This window comes from Pseudopipra pipra, chromosome 2, assembly GCF_036250125.1.
Source record: "Pseudopipra pipra isolate bDixPip1 chromosome 2, bDixPip1.hap1, whole genome shotgun sequence".
Lineage (NCBI taxonomy): Eukaryota > Metazoa > Chordata > Aves > Passeriformes > Pipridae > Pseudopipra > Pseudopipra pipra.
In genome coordinates this window covers 1,955,402-1,979,181 of record NC_087550.1, presented here as the reverse complement: position 1 = coordinate 1,979,181, position 23,780 = coordinate 1,955,402, and the positions used below count along the sequence as shown (strand labels likewise).

General features: G+C 38.4%; 1 protein-coding gene across 5 annotated transcripts in view; it reads right to left on the bottom strand.

The window, feature by feature from the left end:
• Window positions 1-31: 31 nt before the first annotated feature.
• ROBO2 (roundabout guidance receptor 2) overlaps window positions 32-23,780 on the bottom strand; it is a 1,041,091-nt gene continuing 1,017,342 nt past the window's right edge. For 4 of the 5 annotated variants that reach the window (XM_064642985.1, XM_064642994.1, XM_064643013.1 and 1 more), the window contains 4 exons: window positions 19,507-19,677; window positions 12,192-12,452; window positions 7,510-7,710; window positions 32-6,536 (listed from right to left, as the gene is read on the bottom strand). In XM_064642985.1, the coding sequence (XP_064499055.1) occupies window positions 6,535-6,536; window positions 7,510-7,710; window positions 12,192-12,452; window positions 19,507-19,677 (635 nt within the window). In that variant the 3' untranslated portion in view covers window positions 32-6,534. The remainder of the gene's footprint in view (window positions 6,537-7,509; window positions 7,711-12,191; window positions 12,453-19,506; window positions 19,678-23,780) is intronic. The other variant, XM_064642976.1, reaches the window with a different exon arrangement.

Sequence of the window (23,780 nt, the reverse complement as noted above, 5' to 3'; positions counted from 1 at the left end):
GAGGAAAAAAGGAAGGGCATTCACACAAATAGCTAATCAAAGGGTTTTTAATGATACTCATTAGGAAAGAAATTCATTAACAAGCCAGCACAGAACATTCCCTGAAGGGAGAGTGATGTTATTGGTCACATCAAAGTCCCCACCTGACTAACACCTTTATTGCTGTTCATAGTAAGGCCAAGTTAGCAGCAAAATCAGTCGCATTCAGTTCCTGCCAAGGAAAAAGTCAGCAAAGCATGGTCATGGAAACTGGATCAATTCTCTTTTGCTAATAAGAATGGCTTTTCAACTTTTCACAGCGATGTACAGTTCAGCACCCGCCACCGATGCTTTTGAATTCACACAATTTTACATTTCCTACCATTCATTCTTTTCCCCTGCTCTTTCTCTCTCTTTTATTTGGATACCTCTGACTGTGTCCAAACCAGTGCCCACGGTAGTGGTACAGTCCCACAGCAGCACAAAGCTCAGCTGGATGGATGCCAGTGCCCCTTTTTGAACAGAAGCCTGCAGGAGGCAACCTCATTGCAAGGCACCACTGCAGGCCCACCAGAGCTCACCCCCACTACTCAGGATAGACACAACCTCTGAGCATCAGAGCCATTTCCAGCTGGCAGGCAAAAAAACTGCCTTCTTTTTTATGCTCACACCATTACTTACCTATAAAAGGGACTCTTATTTTTTCTGCCAACTCATTCCTAGAGATTAGTATCGGTATCTTGGGACGCTCATTTGCTCTGTAAAAATTAGGTTTTTAAATAGACTGAAGCAGAAATCTCACTTTTATTGCACTGCCCTGATACAGTAGAGACCAGTTATTAGAACAAATTGTAGCAAGCCGCTTCCTGGTTGTTATACCCACATAATTACTACAGGCTGCTACATGAAACCCTGCTTCACTCTCATGCTTAGAGGCGAGATCTCCATTTTGCAAGGACAGAGCAAGTTCTATTATGCATTTTACTGCCAAAGGAGGTCAATTAACTTTAATTGGTTCTAATTAGCACTTGCTCAAGCTGTTATATTCTTTACCTGCATCCGAGTGGCTCTCCAAGTGCTGCACAATGGATTCCTGCTTATGAACACAAAGGAGAATTACTAATGGCATCCTCGAAGGCAAAAGATGCACTGATCAGCATAAATGGGGAACAAATATCAGCACAAATAGTAGCAGGCCTTTTTAGAAAAAAAAAAACAACAACCACAAACATTTCATCCCCATCTGGCTTTGATCAATTGAGCTGAACGCAACTGTGCACCTTGTTGTTTCAAGTTAGAACAACTAAAGTACACAAATGCAATTATTCTCTACCATAACTTCTTTACACCTGAGAGATAAGTACTGGAAAATGCAGTGGGTAAAGGGGTGGAGGGAGAGTGTAGCAGGTCTGAAAAAAACCAAATAGATCATTTCAATGGTAGCAAAACCAAAATGCCAAGAAAAAGAAAAAAAAAATCATCAAGAGTACATCTGAAATGCTCTATTTTCTAGGATTTTTGAGGATTGTTTTAAAAGATCTGTTTAAGTGAAAGGTTTAGTTTTGCTTTTGTTCGTTTGTTTGTTTTGTTTGTTTGGGTTTTTTTCCCATTCTGCCGCAGCAAGAGGAACAACCTCACTTGCCTAAAAGTCACTGTAAGCCATTTGAGTCCTCAGGATGTGGCGAGAAGCTGGCACCCAACTCAGGATTGTCTGCGACAGACTTAATGCCAGAAGAGATGCTGCAACTCTGAGCTGTGCTCTAGGAACTTGTTTGCTGCTGTGGTCCTCCTGGATGTAGCTACACAGTTAGACAAACAGGCTAGAGAGGAATCTAGTCCTCACACCAACAGTAGAACTCAGAGCTGGCTCTCCCCAGATAACCAGTCCACCTTCACAGCACACAGGCATGGCCCTACTTCTCCTCTGGGTCCCACGACAAATATCCGAGTCGTATCTGTTATTTTGGGTGAGGAGCACTGTCAGGCAAAGGTCAGTCCCAAAGAGAAGCAGGGTACATGCTACAAACAGCAGAGTTTGGTAGCACTGCTCTGCTGTGTTCCACTGCTCAGCACTGAGACCGTGGCAGGACTGGGCAGGATGTCCCAAAATGTGAAACGTGCCTGACAAAGTGGTCCCTGTGCAAACCACCACAGTGCCTAACTCATCTAAGACCTTCCCTGCCCTGAAAAACTCCATCCTCAGGGAAGTGACCCGCCTCTACACACGGGGTGCCTGGGATCTACTGAAACCCACCGTGCTTGGATTGACCACATATTTCAAACAAAGCACTAGAATAGGTGTCCCAAGGATCTAGGCCTCTAGACTTTGGATAATTTGTTTTGGTATGGAAACCAAAAGCAATGAAGTTTGTGCATATTACTGTACCATTCAAAATTACAAGTGAAACTGTGGTGGACTCAGCTGATTCTAAGCCAGTGTATGTGTTCCCTATTTTAGTAGTACTTTTTGCCATTTTCCTGCTGTTTGAATGTACCTCCTGAATAAAATGTCTGCTGCCCACATGGTTTTCAAAAATAATTTATTTTTTTAGCTAATGTGTTCCAGAGAGAGGGAACACAAAACATGTGTTAAAAAACAAAAATGAAATTAAAAAATCTTCCTCTTGGCAAACAAGTTTCCCCCATATCTTTACAAACGAAGGCCAGCTTTTTTTCTTCCTACTTCCCCTGCTAAATCTTCACAAGGCCATTAATCACAAAAAAACCCAAACTGCATATATTGAAGATAAGTCAAAGGAGCTGCCAGTATTTTTGTTTTTAAAAAAAGTTCCTGCCAAAATCTCCCCCAGCCCGATTACCTTTCCTCTGTCAGTTGTGAGGGCTCTTTCTCAGCCCTAGTACACACCTTTTCTCCTGGCTGGCAAGGTATGGACTGAGGCAAGCATAAACCAGCATATAGTTATTTCAAACAGTCATGTCTTGCTTTTGCACTGGTGTATAGTGAAATTAACACACTTAAAACATTCCATGCACCTTATTTTTTTGTACTTTTCCCAAGGAACGGTGTTTCTGTTGCATTTCAGGTGACAACCAAAAGGTATTCAAAAGGTTTACTGACTTGGAAAGGACTTGAGAAATAGAAAAAAAAAATAACAAAACCAAGAAATGTCTGTTCTTTGCATCACTGAAATGGCTGCCTATACAGCAATACACCACTGAAGCACATGGAACCATTCATTATTTGGTCCTTCAGCAAAGACTCAGAAAAAATTGACCTGGCATCTCTTTGCCATTTGGGGATGTTCTGTACTGGGTTGGCAGAAGCTCCACCAGTACAAAACCCCAATTCCAAGGGTTCAGGCCCAGGGAATGCAGGTTTTACACATCCACTGCTTTATGGGCCTTAAGCAAAGTAAGCTGAGCACTTGGGTCCTTGCTGGACATCAAGAGAGCACATGTGTACAAACGGAGGATGTTTGCTAGAATAGCTGGAGCAGTGTAATTACCCTGGTCCAGCTACTCCCAGTATAGACAGGACATTAAACAGAAACCCCTATGACAGGCAATGTTTACCACTGGCCTATTTATAACACTCTTAGCTTAGTTCAAAAACCAGCACATAAAACGTTCCTCGTCACCTGTAAGTGGACAGTGATGATTATAGCTCAGTCTATGTTATTATTGCCTGATTTTCCCAGTTTGGCTTTTCACATATTGACTCCTTACTCAAGGTCTTTTAACATAGATTTGAAATGTGAATATGTTTTATTTTTTTCCCCAGTAAATATACAATACACACTTCAACAGTACTAATAACCAACTTCTTATGCCAATTAAACTTTGCTGCACTAACAATACCAATGAAACACATTAAGAGGTCATACTTTTTCGTGAACAAACTGTAGCCAATAAACAGGTTTTTTTAAAAAAAACAAATTAAAAAACAATTCTAAGTGCTGCCACAACAACCCTTTTCTTTAAACACATTATTCACAATAAATGTTTTCATTTTTTTTAAAAAAAGAAGAATACTTCTTTTAAAATAGTAAATTAAATGGCATTTTAAAAAATATGTACTGTGGTTCATTGGAAGTACACTGTATAGAAAAGAGAGAGAGAAAAAAAAAGAAGAGACATCACCTGTAAGATAATGGAGACACTTTGCCATACACAACAACACCTTATGTAATATCGTAAGCAAATTATTAATGAACAAAAATGTACAGAAGCAGATGGACAAGTTAGTGAATATCATGGTACTGCACAGCTTTAATACTGACACACATTTACTTTCCAGTGGAAGAGATAAAACACATATTCAAAAGTAATTGGGATGGCTTTATCAACCTGTAATGATACTGAATTTTGAATAGAATATAGTTAGTAAGGTGTTCCACCAAAGCTCAGCACAAGCTTTTGAATTAAAAGGAAAAAAAATCAATCCGTGACTGAGTTAAACATTTTCCAGAGAATTAAATTTGAATTATACTCTGAATAGTCATCTCTTTATATGATAATATCAAAATAAAACCAAATATATGTAATTATGATGCATTCTTTATCTTACTTGAACATTTTTAAGCAATGTTTTTAACTGTAGTGTTTTAACACGCAGGAAAATGACATATACTCATTGGTCACATATATAAATAAATTCATACATTTTTTTCTCAAGTTTTTTTGTTTGTAACCTGCTAAATAACACATCTTGACTTAAGGAAGTTAGCTAACTTTTTTTAAATACTCAGTAGTGCTGAGTTATAGTTGATGGCTGTAGTGTTTTATCTTATCATGGAACAAGTTAATGAAATGAAAAGCAACACATATTCAGCATTGTAATTTACTTTTCTAAAATTCTGCCATTACTAAAAGTGTTCTTAATACTGGTGAGCTCCAAGGCAATATATAAAACAACATAGACTGGTTATATGAAAAAGGTATTCAATGGAAACTTATGTTCATGATCAGATAACTAACAGAAATAAGCTGTAAGATTTAATATTTAAATTAAGCATCAAAGCAATGGGTGGGCTATCCACATATAATATTCTAAGAAAAGCTTGACAATTTACTCATTGAGATTTGAGAAGTACAGAAGATTTGGACAAAGTCATGAAAATTAATGAAGAGACAGGATGCTGTCATTAATGTCCACTTACAGAGTCTGGTTTATTCAAAAAGTGTATAAACATGTGTTATTTCCTCATCATAGTAGGGTTTGAAGCCACTCACTAAAACACAGGTCAAAGATTTTCTTTGCTTGTATCCAGCTTTTGGATGTAGTGTATTGCCAGAAATATATTTAATGGAAGTCGAAAATAGTTTGACTGTTGCTTTCCTTCCAAACACTAAACACTTTACTACAAATTTAGTGGATCCAACTTCAACTCTTGCAGACTTCAAGTAACAGAACAGAAAGGGTTGTGTAGACTGCATCAAAACAATTAATGTCATGAATTTCAGTGGTGCAGCTCTATCTTCTATTCTACTGTACATGTATTGGAAAGATGAAATAAGATACTCTGACATTTCAATTTTTTGGAAGCAGCCTGAATATGTCTTAACAATAAATTGCATTCTTAACTTCTTGGTGGGTATTCCTTGCGTTTATATTGGTTTTTTTCTCCTGGAAAATCTCTGTCTTACATTTTGGGCTGGAGAAATTAACAGTAATAATTCCTTTAAAACTGCAATATAAAACCAGCTTTAGTGAAACACCTTAAGTTCTTTTGTTTGTAGCAAGGTTTGTTTTTCTTCCCCTTTACTTAGTGGCATGGGATGGCTAAAAACAGATACTAAGGGCATCATTCTAGTGAAAGGGTCTAGGCCATCTCATGCTACCTTTAATTTTCATATTCGCCCTTTAACCTCACACTTCCAACTTTTGACCCCTTCTTAAATAGGAAGAGCAACTATGTTGCTTGCTTTTAAAAGATTTAAATCTGTCTCTAATGTCTTCACTGACATTAGTTTTGCCTGTCACTTTCTCATTTCTACACCCCAATGGAAAACCACCTAACATACTCCTTTACATCCAGCGTTATCCAAAGTAGCTTACAGGACGTAAACCTTCTCCACACATTCAGTCTCTTTTTTTTCTTCATGTCATGAGGAGTAGAGTTTTGTGCTTATCACCAAATAAAATTGCAGTGCAAACTTTAAACATAAAAGTTACACAATTAAAAGTTAATATATGGCACCACAGCCTATTAATTCACATATAGTACAACAGACCAGTAAAAAACAGACATGAATATGAACATAGCTAAAAAGAAGGTGAGCTTGCATAGCAATGCAACAAAAGAAATTATATACAGAAGGAAATCCTTTTCATCCTGGAGGGTGATTTTTTTTTTCTTTCTTTTTTATATACTCCTGACAAGGAATAGTTTAAGGTGGATGGTGTATTAAAGAGAAGAACACAAGTAAAGAATCTGTGGGATATGTGTGGCTGTGTGTCTTTACATTGCATTTACAGTTCTTTTAATAGTACATAAATAAAGAAAATGTTCATTGCACTGTTTAGTGTCATCACTTCCATGAGTTCAGACCTGATGGTCCATCAGAGCAGCTTGCAATGTGTCTTCTCAACTACTCTATAGAGAGAAACAAAAAGAGAAAGAGGTTGTAATAAGAGAAAAAAAACCCCATAAAACAAAGCCTATGGCAATATTACTGCAGTACAGGATGAATATTCAATAGGTTGTGTGAAGAGAGTTAATTGCTTCTAAGATGAAAGATGGATGCTAAAATTCAGCACTTACCAACACCATATCTGAGACTGCACATTCCAGGGTTTGTGGATCCCCTCTTACAAGCTACTGGGCAATAACAGTCAGAAGGAACTGAGGGTTTGACTGCAGCCATAGGATGCAGACATGCCAACAGCCCCAACTCCTTTTATCAGTAAACACACCAGTATGCCCGAGCTTGCTGGGATGTTGATGTTCTACTTCAAACACCAGAGTGAAACCTTTGGGTATCTGGTACTGCCATCACATACACAGCATCGACACAAAGCTTAATGGACATTGAGTGATAACACAAAAAAGTTTGGGAAATAATTTCCCTGTCCTGGGATGCTGAGGAAAAGAGTTGAGATGTGCAACTCAAAAAAAACCGGGCCACACAATCAAGAAAAGAAGACCTCCACCTAAGAGAATACTGCTCATCAGGTGACAGGAAGTTAAGGAGAAGGCATCACCACGACCAAAAAAAACCAGCACCCTTTTCATTCAATCTGAGAAAAAACAGTCAATGGCATTTCCAAGACAAGCACGTTACACTTTGCCAAGAAAATTCCTAATTACTAGAATTTCTCTTCAGTTTTCTCTGTGCTTCACTAGCATTACACACTGAAAGACATACTGTGTAGATAACATTGGCATGAACTGGTCCAAACCGAAGAACAGAAGAACATAATTTATTTGTCACCTCAGATGGTAGAAATATCTGGGTAAAATTTAATTTGATTATCACACACAACTTCCTACTCTCTTCACAGCAGACCTGTAATTTTTCTCTTTTTGTCTATTTGAGAGTTTTAACTGTAGCTAGAGATAAACTTACATAATTCACCAGTAAACTGTCCTTGACTGTTTGATCCCACATAGCCTATATCGAGAAGGTCACTGGCATTGCGTTGGTGACCTCCTCGCAAGACTTCACCTTTTCTAGGTCCAGTCGATCCTTTAGAAGAAGATGTTCCTGAAGAGCTGTGGCCACCAGGGGATGGGAAGTTGGGTTTACTATATGGTACGAGTGCCTCTTCTAGAAAAGCAAAACAAAACCAAAGTCAATACCAGCGAATTCCTAGAGATAGGAATAAACAAGCTATTCATTTATGGACATCATATTCATTCCTGCCCTCATGGATCTGTCTTTTGTCTTGCTTTTTATGGCACGACAATTTTACCTAGGAAAATACACAACTAAGAGTTGTGTCCCAAGGACGGAGAAGCCAGCATGGATTACTCTTGTTTCCTTGTAAACTCATAAGTCAGTTTGTATTAATTATAAAAAGTCTAGATTCATTATGAAGTAATAAATCATGAATCATAGATACTTTAACAAAAATAGATGCACATGCAATTTCCAAAACAATGCAGTTATGATTAGATTTTTGCTTCAAGCCCACATGAATGTGCTTTTTCCTTTTCTTTAGCTTAAATTATGGCAACATTACCTCAATCAGTTTAGATAAAGAACTACAATATCAGCTAATTTAATTAGCTTCCAGCAACTCAGTAATTTCTAACGATGCAAAGTACACTAACAATTTTTTTAAACTAGTGGTGAATCACATTGGAAAATATTATATTACACATAACAGTTGTAATATTTGGGCTGAAAAAATCATCCTGCAGCTTGTTTCATGTTCCATTATGAGCAAAAGGCTTACTTTTGCTCACTTGGTTTCTTTTTCGGTGAAGACCTGTAATAATGAACTGCTTGCAAGAGCAGGATTAATAGCAATAAAGCATAAGACTGCATGTCTTCATATAACATGAAGTAAAATAAGACATCACTTCTGATTAGAGTTTCCAGGAGATATTGTTGTAATAATCCCAACCTAAGAAGCAAAACAGCAGCACTGATTTAGCACTGAAATAGAAGCACTGTTTTATTTCTTTGCTGTGTATGATCTCTTTTCGCCATCTCAGAAGCTGAAGAAAGAGATCTTCCTAAATATAGTTTGGTTCAAGAAAGAATATAAGTATATATCCTTAACCTCAAACACAGCAATTGCCCCTTCTGAAATCGGTGGGATATCTCCTGCCTGAATCTTACTTTTTTTTTTTTCAAGTGGATCTAGGCCAAAAGGGTTTTCTTTATTTTGCTTTTCCCACTGTCTTCACTCTTAAATAACCTGATGAGGAGAAATGGACTTTTCTTTGACAGAGGGCAGGAACACAGATGGAAAAGTAGGTGGGGATGGTTGGAAAGAAAGAGGAGATAAAAATGCTTTGATTCACGAGCTTGAAGCCTTAGCAAAGGTTGCAGCAGAGGCACAATTAACTTAAGAGAAATGCTAAATGAGAATGAATTTGTGGAAGAAACCCAGGAGTTCATTCTTTGTGCCTGCTGTCACAAGTGAGTAGGATATGGGGATTCCCCATGTGATCTGCTATTGAACAGAGCCTGTTTGCAAGGTAAATCTGTTGCAGAGAAAGGCAGGCAGCTGAATTCTTTCCCTGCCAAAGTATCTCACTCTGGCCCTGCTCAAGGGACCAGAATATTTGTGCTGGGGGACATAAGGGCATTATCAATGTTTTGTGCTATGACCGTGTGGTGTCCTTGCTGAAATACAAAGAAATGCCCAAAAGACACAGTAAAATGGCATTTAACAGTCACAGTCTCCTAAATTATGTTACTTGTTCCTTATATATCAAAGCCCAACAATAGAATCAGATGCAAACCTGGTTTCCAAAGGCTGGCTAAAATATGGAATGGCTTGCATTAAGGCAGTAATAAAGCAAGCAGCATAAATCAGTTTAGCAGAAAGCTGGATACATTTTTAAAGGATGAAAAGAAAAGTCACTAGCATTGCAAAAGAGTTGGAAGATGACATATATGGTCAATTGATTTGTTTTTCTAGTTTGTGGACTCTGGATAAGGCCTCCTTCGGGTTCAATGAAATATTGAGAGAAAACGAGAATGAATAAATATAAAGTCCATTATCATTATAGAGCATATGGTGTGTTAAATTATCTATTGTGCCCTCAGAAATAAATATAATCCATAAAATAAGTAATTGTGACATAAAATAAAGGCTAAGTTTTTCACAACATTCTAGCACATGAAAGGTAGTTGTCTCAAGTCCTGAGAATGGACTCACATTCATTAAACACTCCAAACAGTGCCCCACGCCCTAGACTTGCAAAGAATATGGGGAGCCTTTGCCAATGCCTTTCTCTTTGAATTTCTGAGCCTTTAATTTGAAGACATAATTCTAGCCCCCATGAAATCAAGATAAACGTGTGTAACGATGCTTCCAGGCCCCATAAAATAACCAAGAGGCTTTTCATATTATCAAAACTATTGTAACCTGATCTAGCACTACTCTCTTTAGAGGGACAGATGAGAATGTCATATTTGATGTGCTGTAACTGTGCTTCCACAATGAAGCCACTGGCAGGAACCCAGTGATCTTGTTTATACTGAAAGCAACCAGTGGAAACACGGTTCCCAGACTTGAGCATTTTTATTCTATTCAACTTCAAACTAAAGGTCTTGCTTTCAAAATTTCACTCACAGCTTGGTAACATCTGAGTGAAACCCCCTAAGCTGCAAATCAGCTATTTTCTGGAAGCTGATAGCTAATAATAACTCCTTTTGGAAATGTATTGAAAAGTGGGACAGGATAGATTTCCAGAGATCTATGCCATTAATAAAGGAAAAGGGAAGAAGCACAATTACTAATATAATTAACCCCCCCCAAGTTTAGTAATAGGAACAGGCATCATGCACAAGAGTAGCCTTTTTTAAATCTAGAAGAGACAAGAATACAGAGCAAGAAACTGTAGTGCCAGAGAAGGCAGACAGATAGATATAAAGCTCTGGCCCACCCCGAGCACAAACTTTATGAACTCCTCACACCGGGGTAAATCCATAATATCTCCTAGAGGAATCATTATTTTATGCATAAAGGATATGCACTTGCTCTCATCATCCTGAATTTGACAAGAACAAGATACCTGTAATCACTTCAGTCCTAAATTCAGTGCTTATGTAGGTCACTGGAAGTGGCAAGATCGAGTTCTCTTTATTTATGGACAGATAAATGCATGTCCTGCAGGATGGGAATTTTATTACTGTATAAGCTCTGCATCACAGAATAACTGACAACTTCTATTTGTACACTTGTGAAGCAGAGGAAAAAGAAGGGAATTCTTGCTAAGCAGGTCAGAGAAGCTTCCTTAATAATTTACACAGAAATAAGAAGTGTAAAGTATATTCAGGCTATTTTTCCTACATGTTTGTACATCTCGTATATTGCAATTAAAATTGCCATTTCACCAAACAGCAAGAATTTCACACATTATTTTTAAACTGCGACTTCAAGATTTCACAACATGCACAACCACTCACTTGTTTATGCAGCTGAAAGATTAGAGGTTTTTAACAGTATCACTATGCTTATATTTTAAAGTATGCTTGTATTTAAAATAGTTACATTTTAAATATTGGTAGCAATATTTCCCAGGAGTACTTTATTCAGTAAATCCTGCCCCCATGATAGATTTGCTTGCATATTAATAATTTTTTTTTGGAGTGTCAGTGATACTAGTGGCCTAGATTAACAAGGAGCATTAACAGGAGAATAAAATCAAGAAAAATATGGATTATAAGAGTACCTGCAGTGTGACAGTGGGAGTCACATATATACTTGAAGAAACAGCATAACCCTACAGAAAACTCCACATAGAGTATAATTTTTTGTTTAAATCTTCTTAATTGTCCTCTTGTATTACTCTAATCAGCACTGCACTGGTATGCCATGTGACTAGTGGGTTAAAGAAAATACCCTAGTTTGAGGGTAAAAGCTGGAAGAGAAGCTTTTACTTGAGGTCAGGCTGAGAGAAGGAAGCTGCAAATATTGTAAAACTACAACTCCAGCCCAGCATCACCTCCTGTGCACATTTTTACAGACCTGAAATCCATTTAAGAGATAAAGTCAGCCCGCGGCAATGTGCAGGTCCTGTATGAAGGTGAAAGCCTGCTCTGTCATCTTGCTGGGCCTAAGAGATGAGTGTTACTTTGTCATGTCCTTGAAGAAGAAGATGGTGCTTTAAATACAGCTGGAGGGAATGTCAGTAGCTCAGAAGAATCAGCCTTCTTTTGGACAGCCAAAAACATCTTCTGCCAATTTAGAAGAAGGTTCAAAGAACTAGAAAATACAGCCTTGTATTTATAAGTAAATACATCTACCAGAAGATACTCTAAAAATCTCTTTCTCCTTCTGTGCTGGCCTGAAACCACTCCTGTTTTCTCCACTGCTATGCTTGACAACAATATTAATTGCCAAAACACTGTAAAGAATGCCCCGAATAAGGTGTTAATGATATTTCAGGGTTGTAGGAGGGAAAACAGTTGGATCACAAGCTCTCCCTTCACTTTGCCTTTTCTTGTTTTCCAGCCTAAGCCTCACCAGTGTGAGGTGATCCTGGACTCCTGCCAGGTACAGAAAACTCTCAGCAGAGTGTCAAGAAGCCGCCTGCCTTGCCTCGGCCGGTGCAGCGCACACACACCTGATCCGAAGGCTTGTTTGTGTTGGGCTTTCCTGAAATCCTCTTGGCGGTCTGTAGAGCTTATCCACTCCTGGGTTTGCCGCTGCCACTCTAGAGATGTCCTAGCTTGCCGGTCCAGGGAGCTCTTTGTCTCATCTACGTTCGGTGCATGCTGCCTCTCAAGAGAGCTTCCTTTCCTCTCTGCCGAGCCTCCGCGCTGGCCGGGGACTATGGGCTGCCTTAAACCCTGACCAGGGGGCGGGTCGGGTGGTGGTGGAAGATCTAAAAAACGTGAATAAGATTTAGATGAACTAAATTTTTTTTTTTTTTTTTTCATTGAAACAGAAGGTCTATTTTGATGCTGAAAAAAAGAAAAGTCCCCTGCAACCGGCATGAATCGCTCCATTCGTCGATTTTTAAAAGGAAGGAATTTCATGTTAATCAGAAAAGTGGGTTTGTATTCTGCTAGCTCTTTATCCACGTTACCATGTTGCTAGCTCTTTCTAGCTTCCATAAAAATTGATAGGCTCTCATCCCTGACTTACATTTCTAAGCATGGAATTTATTTTCTGTGGGGTTTTATTTTCTGTGGGGTTTATTTTCTGTGGGGGTGCTGTTTTGTTCAGCAACAGGAAGCAATTAAGAAAGGCAATGGAAAACTGACCTGTACTGGTTGACAATTTCCCTCAACTTGCTTCATCATCCCCATTTTCAGGCTTAACTTTCAGCTTGATGTCTAAACTCAAAATCTAATATAGAACATCATCAAAATGAATAAAATGCCACAAAAATTCCGAAAAAAATATTCACAAAACCTACTGTCATTGAAAAACCATCAACATATCTCTGAAAAATGTGTTTAAATGGAACCACCATACAATGTGTAAGCATTTTATTCAAGTAAACGAAGAGCTAAAGTCTTCACAGACAAGGGGATGGCCACTCTTCAGTTTAGTGTCTTGCAAATATAACCAACCAAAATACAATTTAAGCTAACACCAAAAGACACTTGACTGGTCTCTAACAATCTTGTTCTTTTCAAGTTTATCACTTGGATGACTAAGATACTCTTAGAATTGAAGATCAACCTTCTAATCACATTTGTTGAGGCAAAAGTACATTTTTTATTAGTTCTAGTCCCAAGGTAATTACTGACTCCGAATAATTTTAATTCTAAATCTAAGATTTTCATGTAAACTACACAATAGACTTATAATAGTCCAGAAAAGCCTCAGATTATTTAAGAAAAAGAAAACAAGAAATAGAAGCCCTTTAGTATCATAATGAAAACTCTTCTCTATCAGATACCCATTTTATATGTGGAACATTTTTTGATAATTCTGTTTTGGGGCAATGCATAGCCCAAAGAAATCCCTGCAGCCCCATCAACTTCACTAAAACTGTGTTAGTCTACAATAGATTTGGGTCTGTCCTCTTTTCTAGTCTATTGTATCTTACAGTGTTGTGAAGATTTATCAAGAAATTGAACTTGGTTCAGTAACAGGAATGGAAAAGGAAACCTGTTTTGCCTTCAGGGAAGTCTGATGCTTATAACTCTAGTGAAACTGAAATTCATTTTATAAATTGGTCAGGAGGCCTTTGGAGGGAGTTTATTTCAAAGTCTGTAATCTGGCTTTATATAATACTTTATATAACGCTACACAGAATTTTTTTTCATGTCCTTGCTGTTAGAGGTGATACTTATACCTCATATACAGAGCAGATATGCTTCCAAAGTCGCTGAGATGTCATTCCAGTCAACATTGTCTCTTACAGATAAATGAGGAAGTGCAGGTAATTTGTGTTTACAAGGTAAAGAAGTTGTCCCTGATGATGCTCCTGTACCTTTCCTCAGAGCTGAAGTGCTACACCCCGATTAAGATAACTATGTTCTGGCAAGAGCAGCCTTATAATAACGTGTCAGTGAGCCTGGTGTATGCTTTATGTTCAGCACTAATTTATTTGAGAAATTTTTCGTTATGAATATAGATGTGACCTTTCGTGACAATGACTATACTTGAGTTACTGTAGGTGGAAGCAGGGGGGTATGGGAGCTTGCCAATGTTGAAATTGCTTTATAGTGTTGGCTTCCAAAATGGCATTTCTTATAATTGATTTTATTGCAAGCATAACCAGTTAATGTACAGAACCACAACACTGGCATCTGCTTATGAAATCTGAAATAGAGATTACTGAAGTTGTGATTTATAAGCACTTTGTGGGGATGCATTGAATCCAATAAACAGTCATAACATGACATAGGACTATGCAATTTCCCCAGATAAAATATTTACCGTTCAATATAAACAAAATTTTCAAGTAGTATCATAGAAAAAAAAAGTTCAAATTATTCCAGTATTAAACTTTAAACAGAGTACCCTTCTTCAGAAATTGCCATCTAATTGTTGCTATTAATTAGGTACTTAAAAGGAAAGAAGGTTTCTACTTAAACCGTTCTGCATGTTCTAGAGGTACCTGCAACTCCTGGAATTACTGTAGACTCATGCTGCTGATCTAATATTAACCTGATTCTTGCTTTTATCCATCCAGAAAATAAGCATAAAGACTGACTTATGCATAGAAGTGAAATAAAACATCATGTTTGTAAAGCTCTGTGGCTGATGAGTTGAAGTGAAAAATAGGATTCACATTCTAATGAAGATTCACAGAATTCTGGAAGAATTAAAATAAGCTGGCTCCAGCCTGAGTACAGACTTATTGAACTGTGTTACACATCTGAGAAGATCTGTAAGAACAGTTACTAATTGTAGCCAAGCTTCACCTGACTAAACCATTTTCTTTTTCACCTTCTTCCTCAGGCTGACTGTCATGGTAACACCTACCTGTCCTTTTTAATAAAAGCTGGAAGAGAGCTTCATTTGGAAATGTGGTTTTTTCTTTGCTCTACAACTCACATCCCACAGTGTAAATCTTCTGCCTCAGGTAAATTACTAAATATTCTCTGTTATCTTGCTTGGGCATACAGAAAAATCTCGTGTATCTGGAGTCACGAGTTTCCTTCTCCAGTGCCATAGAGAGTAGTCTTCCCTTTCCCTTTCTCTTTCCCTTTCCTTTCCTCTCCTACCCCTAGTAAAGGGGTAACAGAATATCAGCAGAATTAGTAGCCTCAGACTCTGGTAGGCAGATTTATTTCCACACAGAGGCAATCCAAGTCATTCCATCATGTCGATTACTTTAGAGTAGTTTTGAATCTAGAAATTTAGGGACTTCAGTGGGATTTTCAGTGAGGATACCCAGAGTGGTAACACTGACTATCACTCTACTTCCATCTAAATCACATTTATCTTTCATGTGCCAGATAAAATACCTAAAAACCCACACTGAGCTAGTAACTTTCTAGGCCAGTGGGATGTCATCCAGACTATCGTTTGAAGCCTCTAATGGCAGGATTATCAAACCCGTGAGGCAATTCATAAGTGCATTTCTGGAGGTGGTGGTGGGGTGATTGTCTTATTGATTTAGTAATGGAGGGATTGTGATTGAGAAGCTGTAGGACATCAGAGTGCCTAATAGGGGGGAAATGGATATTTGTCCTGGGATTACTCCAGCCCTCCCTTAGAAGGCAGGCCATTGGCTAAGTGATTTAGGTACTAGTCAAACTTTGTCACAGCCTCTCATTATTAACTGGAAAAAGCAGCAAGTTACAGAACCTACAAGTATAAGGACAAACCTTTCTACCTGTGCCAGTGATTTCTTTTCCTAGGGATGATAATTACTGTGACATTTAATAAGCCTCTGAACCACTTTCTAACATCAGAAGGTAAGGATCTTCTCTACAGTGATCTACCTTAGGAAAAACTGGCTTTTAATACACAGTAGGAAGTCAGTGGGAAAACTAAGAGAAGTCTTGTGTTCCAGTTCTCCTTTTTAGCCCCTAAGCATATTTCCCTTCTGCCTCCTCTTTGTTTTTTTTTTGTTTTTTTTTTTTTTTAACATATCATGCTCAGAAAAGGAAGAGCTTTTAAATTTAGTCATGAAGTTACCATGCCACAAACTATTTGACAGATTCCACTGTTTTGCAATTTGTGAGTATATTGTTTCCAGGAAAACAAATTATTCCTTGAGCACTAGAACTAAAAACCTCCTGTTTTTATGGTGGCCTGTGAGCTCAGAATGAAAGTTTTCATCATCTGTTAGATTCATAACATATTCTTCCTCTGTGGATTTGCTGTTGTATCCGTGGTCTTTCAGGACGTGGAAGTTAAAAAACAAGTTGTACAGCAAGACAAATATAAAGACTCCATCTAGAGTCAGTCTCTAGAGTATTCTGACCTGCAGCTGAAGAAAATGAAGCAGCAGGCTTTTAGGGGATTTGTGTGGACTGCTGTCAAAAGTAAGCATGCAGTTGAACCCTCATATGCTTACACAGTCTGAGATGTGTGTGCTATGTGTTAAATATTACAGCTTCTTAGGTCTTTTGCACTGTCCCAGATGGTTACAGTTAACACAGTGGAAGTGCTCAGGATGCATATGGGATTGGGCAGAGAAAGGACATAGCTGGAGATTACTTGGTCAATGAAAATTTAAAATGACAGATATCCGGGATGTGATGAGACTTAAACACAGGATACTAGGACTCATCTAACTTGGGAATTTGAAAACAACTGACAAACCAAGTATGTTCTCACATGACAAATCCAAGAGGAAGCAGCTACAAGGGAATGGATTGCAGACATCTGAAAACCAGGAGAAAACACATAGTGATGCTTCCCACTGAAATCATGACAGCCCGGGGCTGGCCTGGATTAGGGTTTAGAATTGCTAGACCTATCTGAGGTTCTCCTGCTTGCTTTCTCTAGCTGTAGCTTAAGCATAGTTGGATTGTCTCTTTTTGTAAAGTTCATTGCAATATTCCACAGAGAGTATCTAGTTACCACTCTTTTTCTGTATACCAGAGTTTCCTAAATTCAATTGTTTACATACATGCAGGTGGCACCAGCAACCTTTAGCTTCCTTAATTTCAAATGATCTTTTGCAAATTTAGATATGACTCAGACTTGCCATTACACTTTAGTGACTCATATTCAGTAGGAGTTGAAGTGGAAAAACTGTACCATTTGTGTTTGTTTGTTCCTGTGTTAATACAGAATGGGAAAGGTTTCTCTATTGCTCAAGGACATTATAAATTTTTGGAACATATAGTAAGTACTTCCAGGTTTATAACAGACAAATATTAATCTGTTTACTGCCTGTGTCTGAAATGTTGAGGGAAATAGTATATAATTGGTATTCTGACTCAAATATATGAAAGAAACTCCAGTAAGATTAGTATTTTATAAAGATTAAATAAAAGACAATAGGAGATTCCTCTTTTAAAATAAATCCTAAAATCTGATCTCCTTCACTAATTTAAAACAATGCCGAATTTCACAGTGGAGTCACACTGTGGAGTCACACTTCCATTTGTCCCATGACCTGAACTGGATTCCCATTACTTTTCTGGTACCCACATTATTGTAAAACATTTCCATAGCAATAGTATTCAAAAGAAGAATTAAGGTCCCACCATACTGAGTACACTACAAACTCACACGTACATAGAATTTGGAGCCCAAATTGCTCACAGTTCCAGGTGACAGGATATGCCAAACAGAAGGATTAACACATGGACAGACAATGTATGGCCAGCACCACAAGTGACACCCATGATTTTCAGTTACTGTTCTCACAGATAAATATATTTAATGGATCTGTCTAGCAGAGAGGCCTCTGGAATACATCCAGAAGGGCATGGTATTAATGTTTAAACCAATTCAGATCCATATGAGCAAAATCTAAGCTACTTTACACTGTTTCCACAAATAATATGGCATTGAGAATTAGCCATAGAGCATGAGATGTAACAATAACCCCTCTGGTGAAGACTTTCCCTTCTGGAATTTATTCTCCATCTTTGTGGTCTGGCAAACATGGATTCTGCCAGAGGATACTGCAAAATTGAATCTTTATACCTGATAACATGACTGAGAACAGAGCTCTGGTGGTTTTGGTGGTCACAGTCTACCTTGCAAGATGTTAATATATTTTATACATGTACCTGGAGTAATAAATAGTGCATCATTAAAAAAAAATTCGATCTAAATATACTGTCTATCACATCTATTTATTACATTACCTGTCCAAAGAAGATAAAGGAATGAGTTGGACTTGATGATCTTTATCGGTTCCTTCCAACTTGAGATATTCTATGATTCTCAAGTAATTTTTACTAGAATAAGAAGGTTTCTTATACTGAAATCTAAGGTAATTTTTTTAATTTTATTTTTCCACCTTTCCCATGCACAGGAAGATTTCTCAAGGTGTACTTAAGATTGGGGGATAGACTCACTGGCATCACACTCACTCCCACGGTCCAGACAGTGTTATGAGAGCCTCTGAGGTATGTGGGACAGTCTACCTCTCAGAACTGTCCTGCTCTGAACACTGAAAGAGGGGTCAGCATGAGGGAAGTGATCACATCTCCACCTGCATGGCATTATAGATATCCTTAGTGATTTCTCTAATGCCGTTTTTCCATCCGCCTCTTTCTCCCCTCTGATCATTTCAACACCTACAGGTGCAAGGCCAGGAAGAGAAGAAATGAGGGGGAGGTGGCCAGCCAGCCACCTTCCTATGCAGTCTTCCTTGAAAAGTAGCAGGCAGCAATTGTGCCTTTTACCAGACTCAAGAGTGGTAGACAAAGATAATGGAAGACAGAGCTGATCTTGGGCAGATCTTAGAAGAGACTGAAATTTCCAGATGGGAAGCAGTGGTCAGAGAGAAGCAGAGATGTAAAAGAGGGAAACAAAGTCACTGAGGTCAGCGGATGTCAGGACTGAAGCAGCACAGACAAGACATGAGGCAGAATCATGGGAAAAGCATGGCACATGTTGTAGCTGTTGAGTGTCTGTCAAAAACAGCACAAAGCAAACGGTGCTGCGGGAGTGGCTCTACGCTTCTCCTTAGGAATTCATGGCACACTGCTACTGGTGGTGGCTACTTTCACTTACTGTAAAATTACTCACAGGCCATTTTTTAATGTCAACTCCTGTGCAACACAGCCATTTTTGGGTAAGATTTATATCGAGATCTGATATCTCCTAAGAGATGCTAACGTGTTCAGAGCCGGAATGAAGGAAGGCTCCTTGAAGACTCACTTTACCAAGCTCCACACTGCCAGCATTGCAATATTGCTCACGAGGCAACCTGGGGACCCCGCTACACCAAACCAGTAATTCACTACAACCTATATTTCTTAAAAGATTGCTCTGCCTTCTCCCACTCTGCACAGCTGCTTGTTGCAGGTTATCATCAGGGCCCTCTCCACGACACTTACCGTCTGTGATTCCCTCCCTACGATGAGGCAAAGGGGGCTGGTCCAACCGTCCTCCCTTGTGTTTTTTAGTGGGCCTCGGCCTCTGACCCTGATTGACAGCTGCACTGGTGTTGCTGTCAGTAGAAAAAGGACTGCTTGGCCGAGGTCTCTGAGAGGAAGAATATGCTTTGCCTACAAAAAAAAAAAAAAAAAAAAAAAAAGAGAAACCAGATGAAAAAAATGTTATTGCCTTGAAATGGGCTGTTCTATTAATGTCTGTTCCGAAACATTAAATCAGGCCTAATTCTCAGAGGCAAGCGAGTGTCCCCTCGAGGTTCCCACTGATGACAACTGCTTTAAGACACACCACAACAAGCGAAGTGATAAACTGGGCATTCTTTTGTCTTTAACTTTTATAATTAAAATTATTCCATCTGTTGTGATAAAACTACTGTATGCCATCTAACTCCTGCCTGCTCTGTGTGCTGAACAGATGTGTCATAACAACTCCTCAGCCTTGAGCAGGGAAGGAAAACAGTTCTGCAATCATATCAAATTTATCTCCTCCTGCCTTCCACTTTCATGTTTACTGAGCCAGATTCTCATTTTAGGGGCTCCCATATGCACTGTATATCTGGAGTAGCTCCAGTGAGATAAACATAACTGATTTTGCAAGCTATGTAGCAGGGTAGGTTTGTATATTTAAGGGCTCTCTTTTCTCAAGAAATAAAAATGGGGGTATGTTGAAATGCTAAAATTTTCCTGTTCATTTTCAGCACTTTTATATGTTAAAAAAATGTATTCTCACTGAATTTATTCCTCAGATATATATATATATAAATATAAATATATATATATACACACATATAGACAAACTACTCAAGCTACATGATGTCTCTTAAAAAATATCTTTGATGCTGTTCTATGGAGCAGATGATTAAAAGCCTCATGCAGGAACTGCAGGAGCAGCGCAGTTCATTTACTACATTCACTTCCTCTTATTCTGATGTTTTTATTCAGTTAACTTAACTAGGCTTAATGTTTAATGCCAACTGATGAAAACTAAAGATCACCATCTTTTACTTCCTTTTGTTCATGTGTAGGTTGTTCTTGCCAAGTATCTTGGGGATGTTAACATTTGTTTAAAACTGGTAATTAAAATTCTTACATATTTTAATCCTATCTGCAGTGGAAAATGTATAAGCCAGTCAGACTTTCTGCTCTTTAAATGCTGCTGTAGGCCCAAATGGTGTTAGAGTTGATGGAAAGTGGCAAAATGGTTGTTGGTATTTTTCTAGCTAGTAAGGAGGTTTTTTTATCCTCTGGTTAACTTAGACCTGGGTCTACCCTGCTGCAAATCCTTTCAACAGATGCTCTTACTTCCAACATGCTGTCACATATGACCTGATCTAGATAAGCTTAATCAGGAGTAATATGCAGCTCAGCATACTGTTTGAAATATTCCCAGTGCAAAGAGGGCAAAGTGAAAAAGTAGCCGTAATCTCTCTAACATGGTGTTTCACATTAATATATACATGTTAGAATAATATGTCACTGTTTGACTTCAGAGATTTCCTGACTCTCTCAGCCTTGCCTTCTGACTGATGTGCACCCTGAGGGGGACACTGCTCCCAGGCAGGTTTGTCTCCCAGCTGTGTCTCTGCCAGCTGTTGGAGCTTACCACATTTGAACCCCTCAAGTGGACATTCCCTAACCCTCCTCTACCAAAAAAAGGCCAGTTGAACTTAAATGGTCTGAAATCAATGCCCTTGCTAACCTGGCTCATTTTGACTGAAGTGGGTTACAGAATGCCCACCCGAGCAGCTAATTCTGGAGCTGGGAAAAAAGCACTAACAAACATTTGGGGGGGTCTGGAAACATTAACCTCTATAGCTGGCACAGCTGCAGCCAGACAAAGACAAGTGATCAAGCCCCTTTTTCATGGATAAGGATAAAACAGCAGATGAACACAGACAAAATATTAAAATTTCATTTAAAAATAAAAAAAAAAAATCAGTAAAGCAAAGAAATTGAGACGTGAGCCTGAAATTCCATCTCAGCTCACAGTACACTGCACAGATGTTTTGTAAAAATAAACTCACATGCAAGTGCAACCAGTGAGTGTAGGATGCAGATTTTTCACACTTATTCTTTTGACTGAAGAAATGTGATTTTTCATTCAGAACGTTGGTTTTAAAAAGAAATAGATGCCAAATCTTCTCTTTTATCCCTTCATGAAAAAGAGGCAAAATAAATAGCACTGACCTAAATCAGACATGGGGCAAACACAAATGATGTGCAGACTCCCAAAACACATTTTTCAATGCACTTAATAACTGATTACAGCATCTTGTATTTGTATGCAGCCCTTCCAGTAAGAACTGCTGAGCAGTGTCAGACTTTGTAGCAGATTTAGTGTGTGTAAGTGGAGACAAGGATGAATCCACTAATTCTTGATTTAATTTCCCAAGGGTGTTAAAAAGGAAATCTGTCTGAACTTCATGGCAAATCACATGATGGCTTCTGGAAACTGGAATCAAAGTGCCTGGCAGGAGAGACACATTGCATCTGGATTTACCAGTGCCTCTTATGCTTGGCAATCAAACATTCCCACGTGAGGCCATCAAGTTGGACATCTCCTTTAGTATCTACCGGTGAGAACATTTCACAGCTGTTCTACATGGGTGAAAATAACAGTCCAGACTGCAAAGGAGCAAAGAGTCAGGACCTTCAGACTCCCTCCAGAGCAATGAACAGAAATAACACTGCTGCTTCTCCACTGCTAGACACCACTTTGCACTGTGGGGGCTGCTGGGCCGTACCAGGCACGTCTGACTGATCCCCACTACCCCGGGAGGCATCATCTCCTAATGAAACTGCAGTGAGCACCGGGGAGCTATTTCCATTTGCTGAGGTTTCTGTGAGGAAAAAGAGGGGAGGGCTGTTTGTTTACATGTGGGTTTTATTTTATTTCCATTTTGCCTGTTGGATCATTAAGAGAGTAAGAGGGTAATCATCATAAAGTCTCTACCACAACTGCTAGATACTTTTTTTGTACCCTACACTCTAACAGTCTGTCTGAGGAATTACACACTCGGTTTAAGTGCATTCGTGACCTAATTAAGCTGGAAAAATACAACTGACAAGAGGGCTCTCAGCCTTTCATTGTATTTTCCATTCACATTGCTACAATAAGAAATCATATTTATTTTTAAATCTCTATGTGTCTGTGTGCCTATTTACTTCTCTTATGCATGTGTTTGTGGTGGGAACTGCACTTCTCAAAGGCCTGATAGAAGTGACATTAACTTCGGGTGAATTGCTGCATTAACTTTTACTGACACCAAGAACACCACAAAAAAAAAAAAAAAAGTTTGGGAAGGATTTGCTCCTTTCTTTTAAGACTTAGAAGACTCTTCAAGCCCAATCATGTATTTTAAATTATAGTTTGGCCATATGTGCCCATAGCAGATGAGTGAAGGTCTACATCGGTTCTTGCTTTGTCTTGCTTTGTTTTTTATCAAAGGATGAGGCAGATTTACTCAGTCAGTTTTCCACAGTGTAAGAAGCTACTGAGGGGTTCAACTACAGTGAAATAACTACCTTTTAAGGACGACTGTGTATGACCAAAGTCAGTGGCAAAATCCCAGTGGTTTGGAAAAAGCTGTATGCGTTCACCTTCTAGTTTGTTGGAGACACAGGACTTTGCCATCAACTCTGTTCGTTATTCCTAATGTCCTTAAAAGGTGGTATTTGACATGAAGTCATTGAATGCAGAAAGAGTGACATTTTTCAGGCCTAACATGTGAGACATTTCTCACAAGTGCACACATATTACTGGAGGAGAGACTTCACACCAGACTAATAGTGAAAAAATTTAAATGATAGAAACATTATGGGACCTGTGGGCAGGAATTGGCTGAGGAAGCATAACAAAAATATGATCCAAGCTCATACTTTGCTATTAGATTTGTGGATTCAAATAATTAGTAATTTTTGCTTTTTTTATAAGACTAAGAAAATGCAATACATTCTTTTTTTTCCCCCCCAGAATATTTAAAGATCATCTTTCCTTATCTTTTTTTAAAATAGAAATAAGACATATGAAGCTTTAAAAATATGAACTAAATTATATTTAGTTTTCATTAATTCATTTTAGAAGATTGGCTGTTTTCAAAAGCAATAGTCACTTTACCTTTTTTACATTTTACTTGGCAGACTCAGTTGGCATAACTAAAATTAAATGTTACCAAAATATATTAACTTATTGAATCAAGTATTTTTAAATCAGCTAT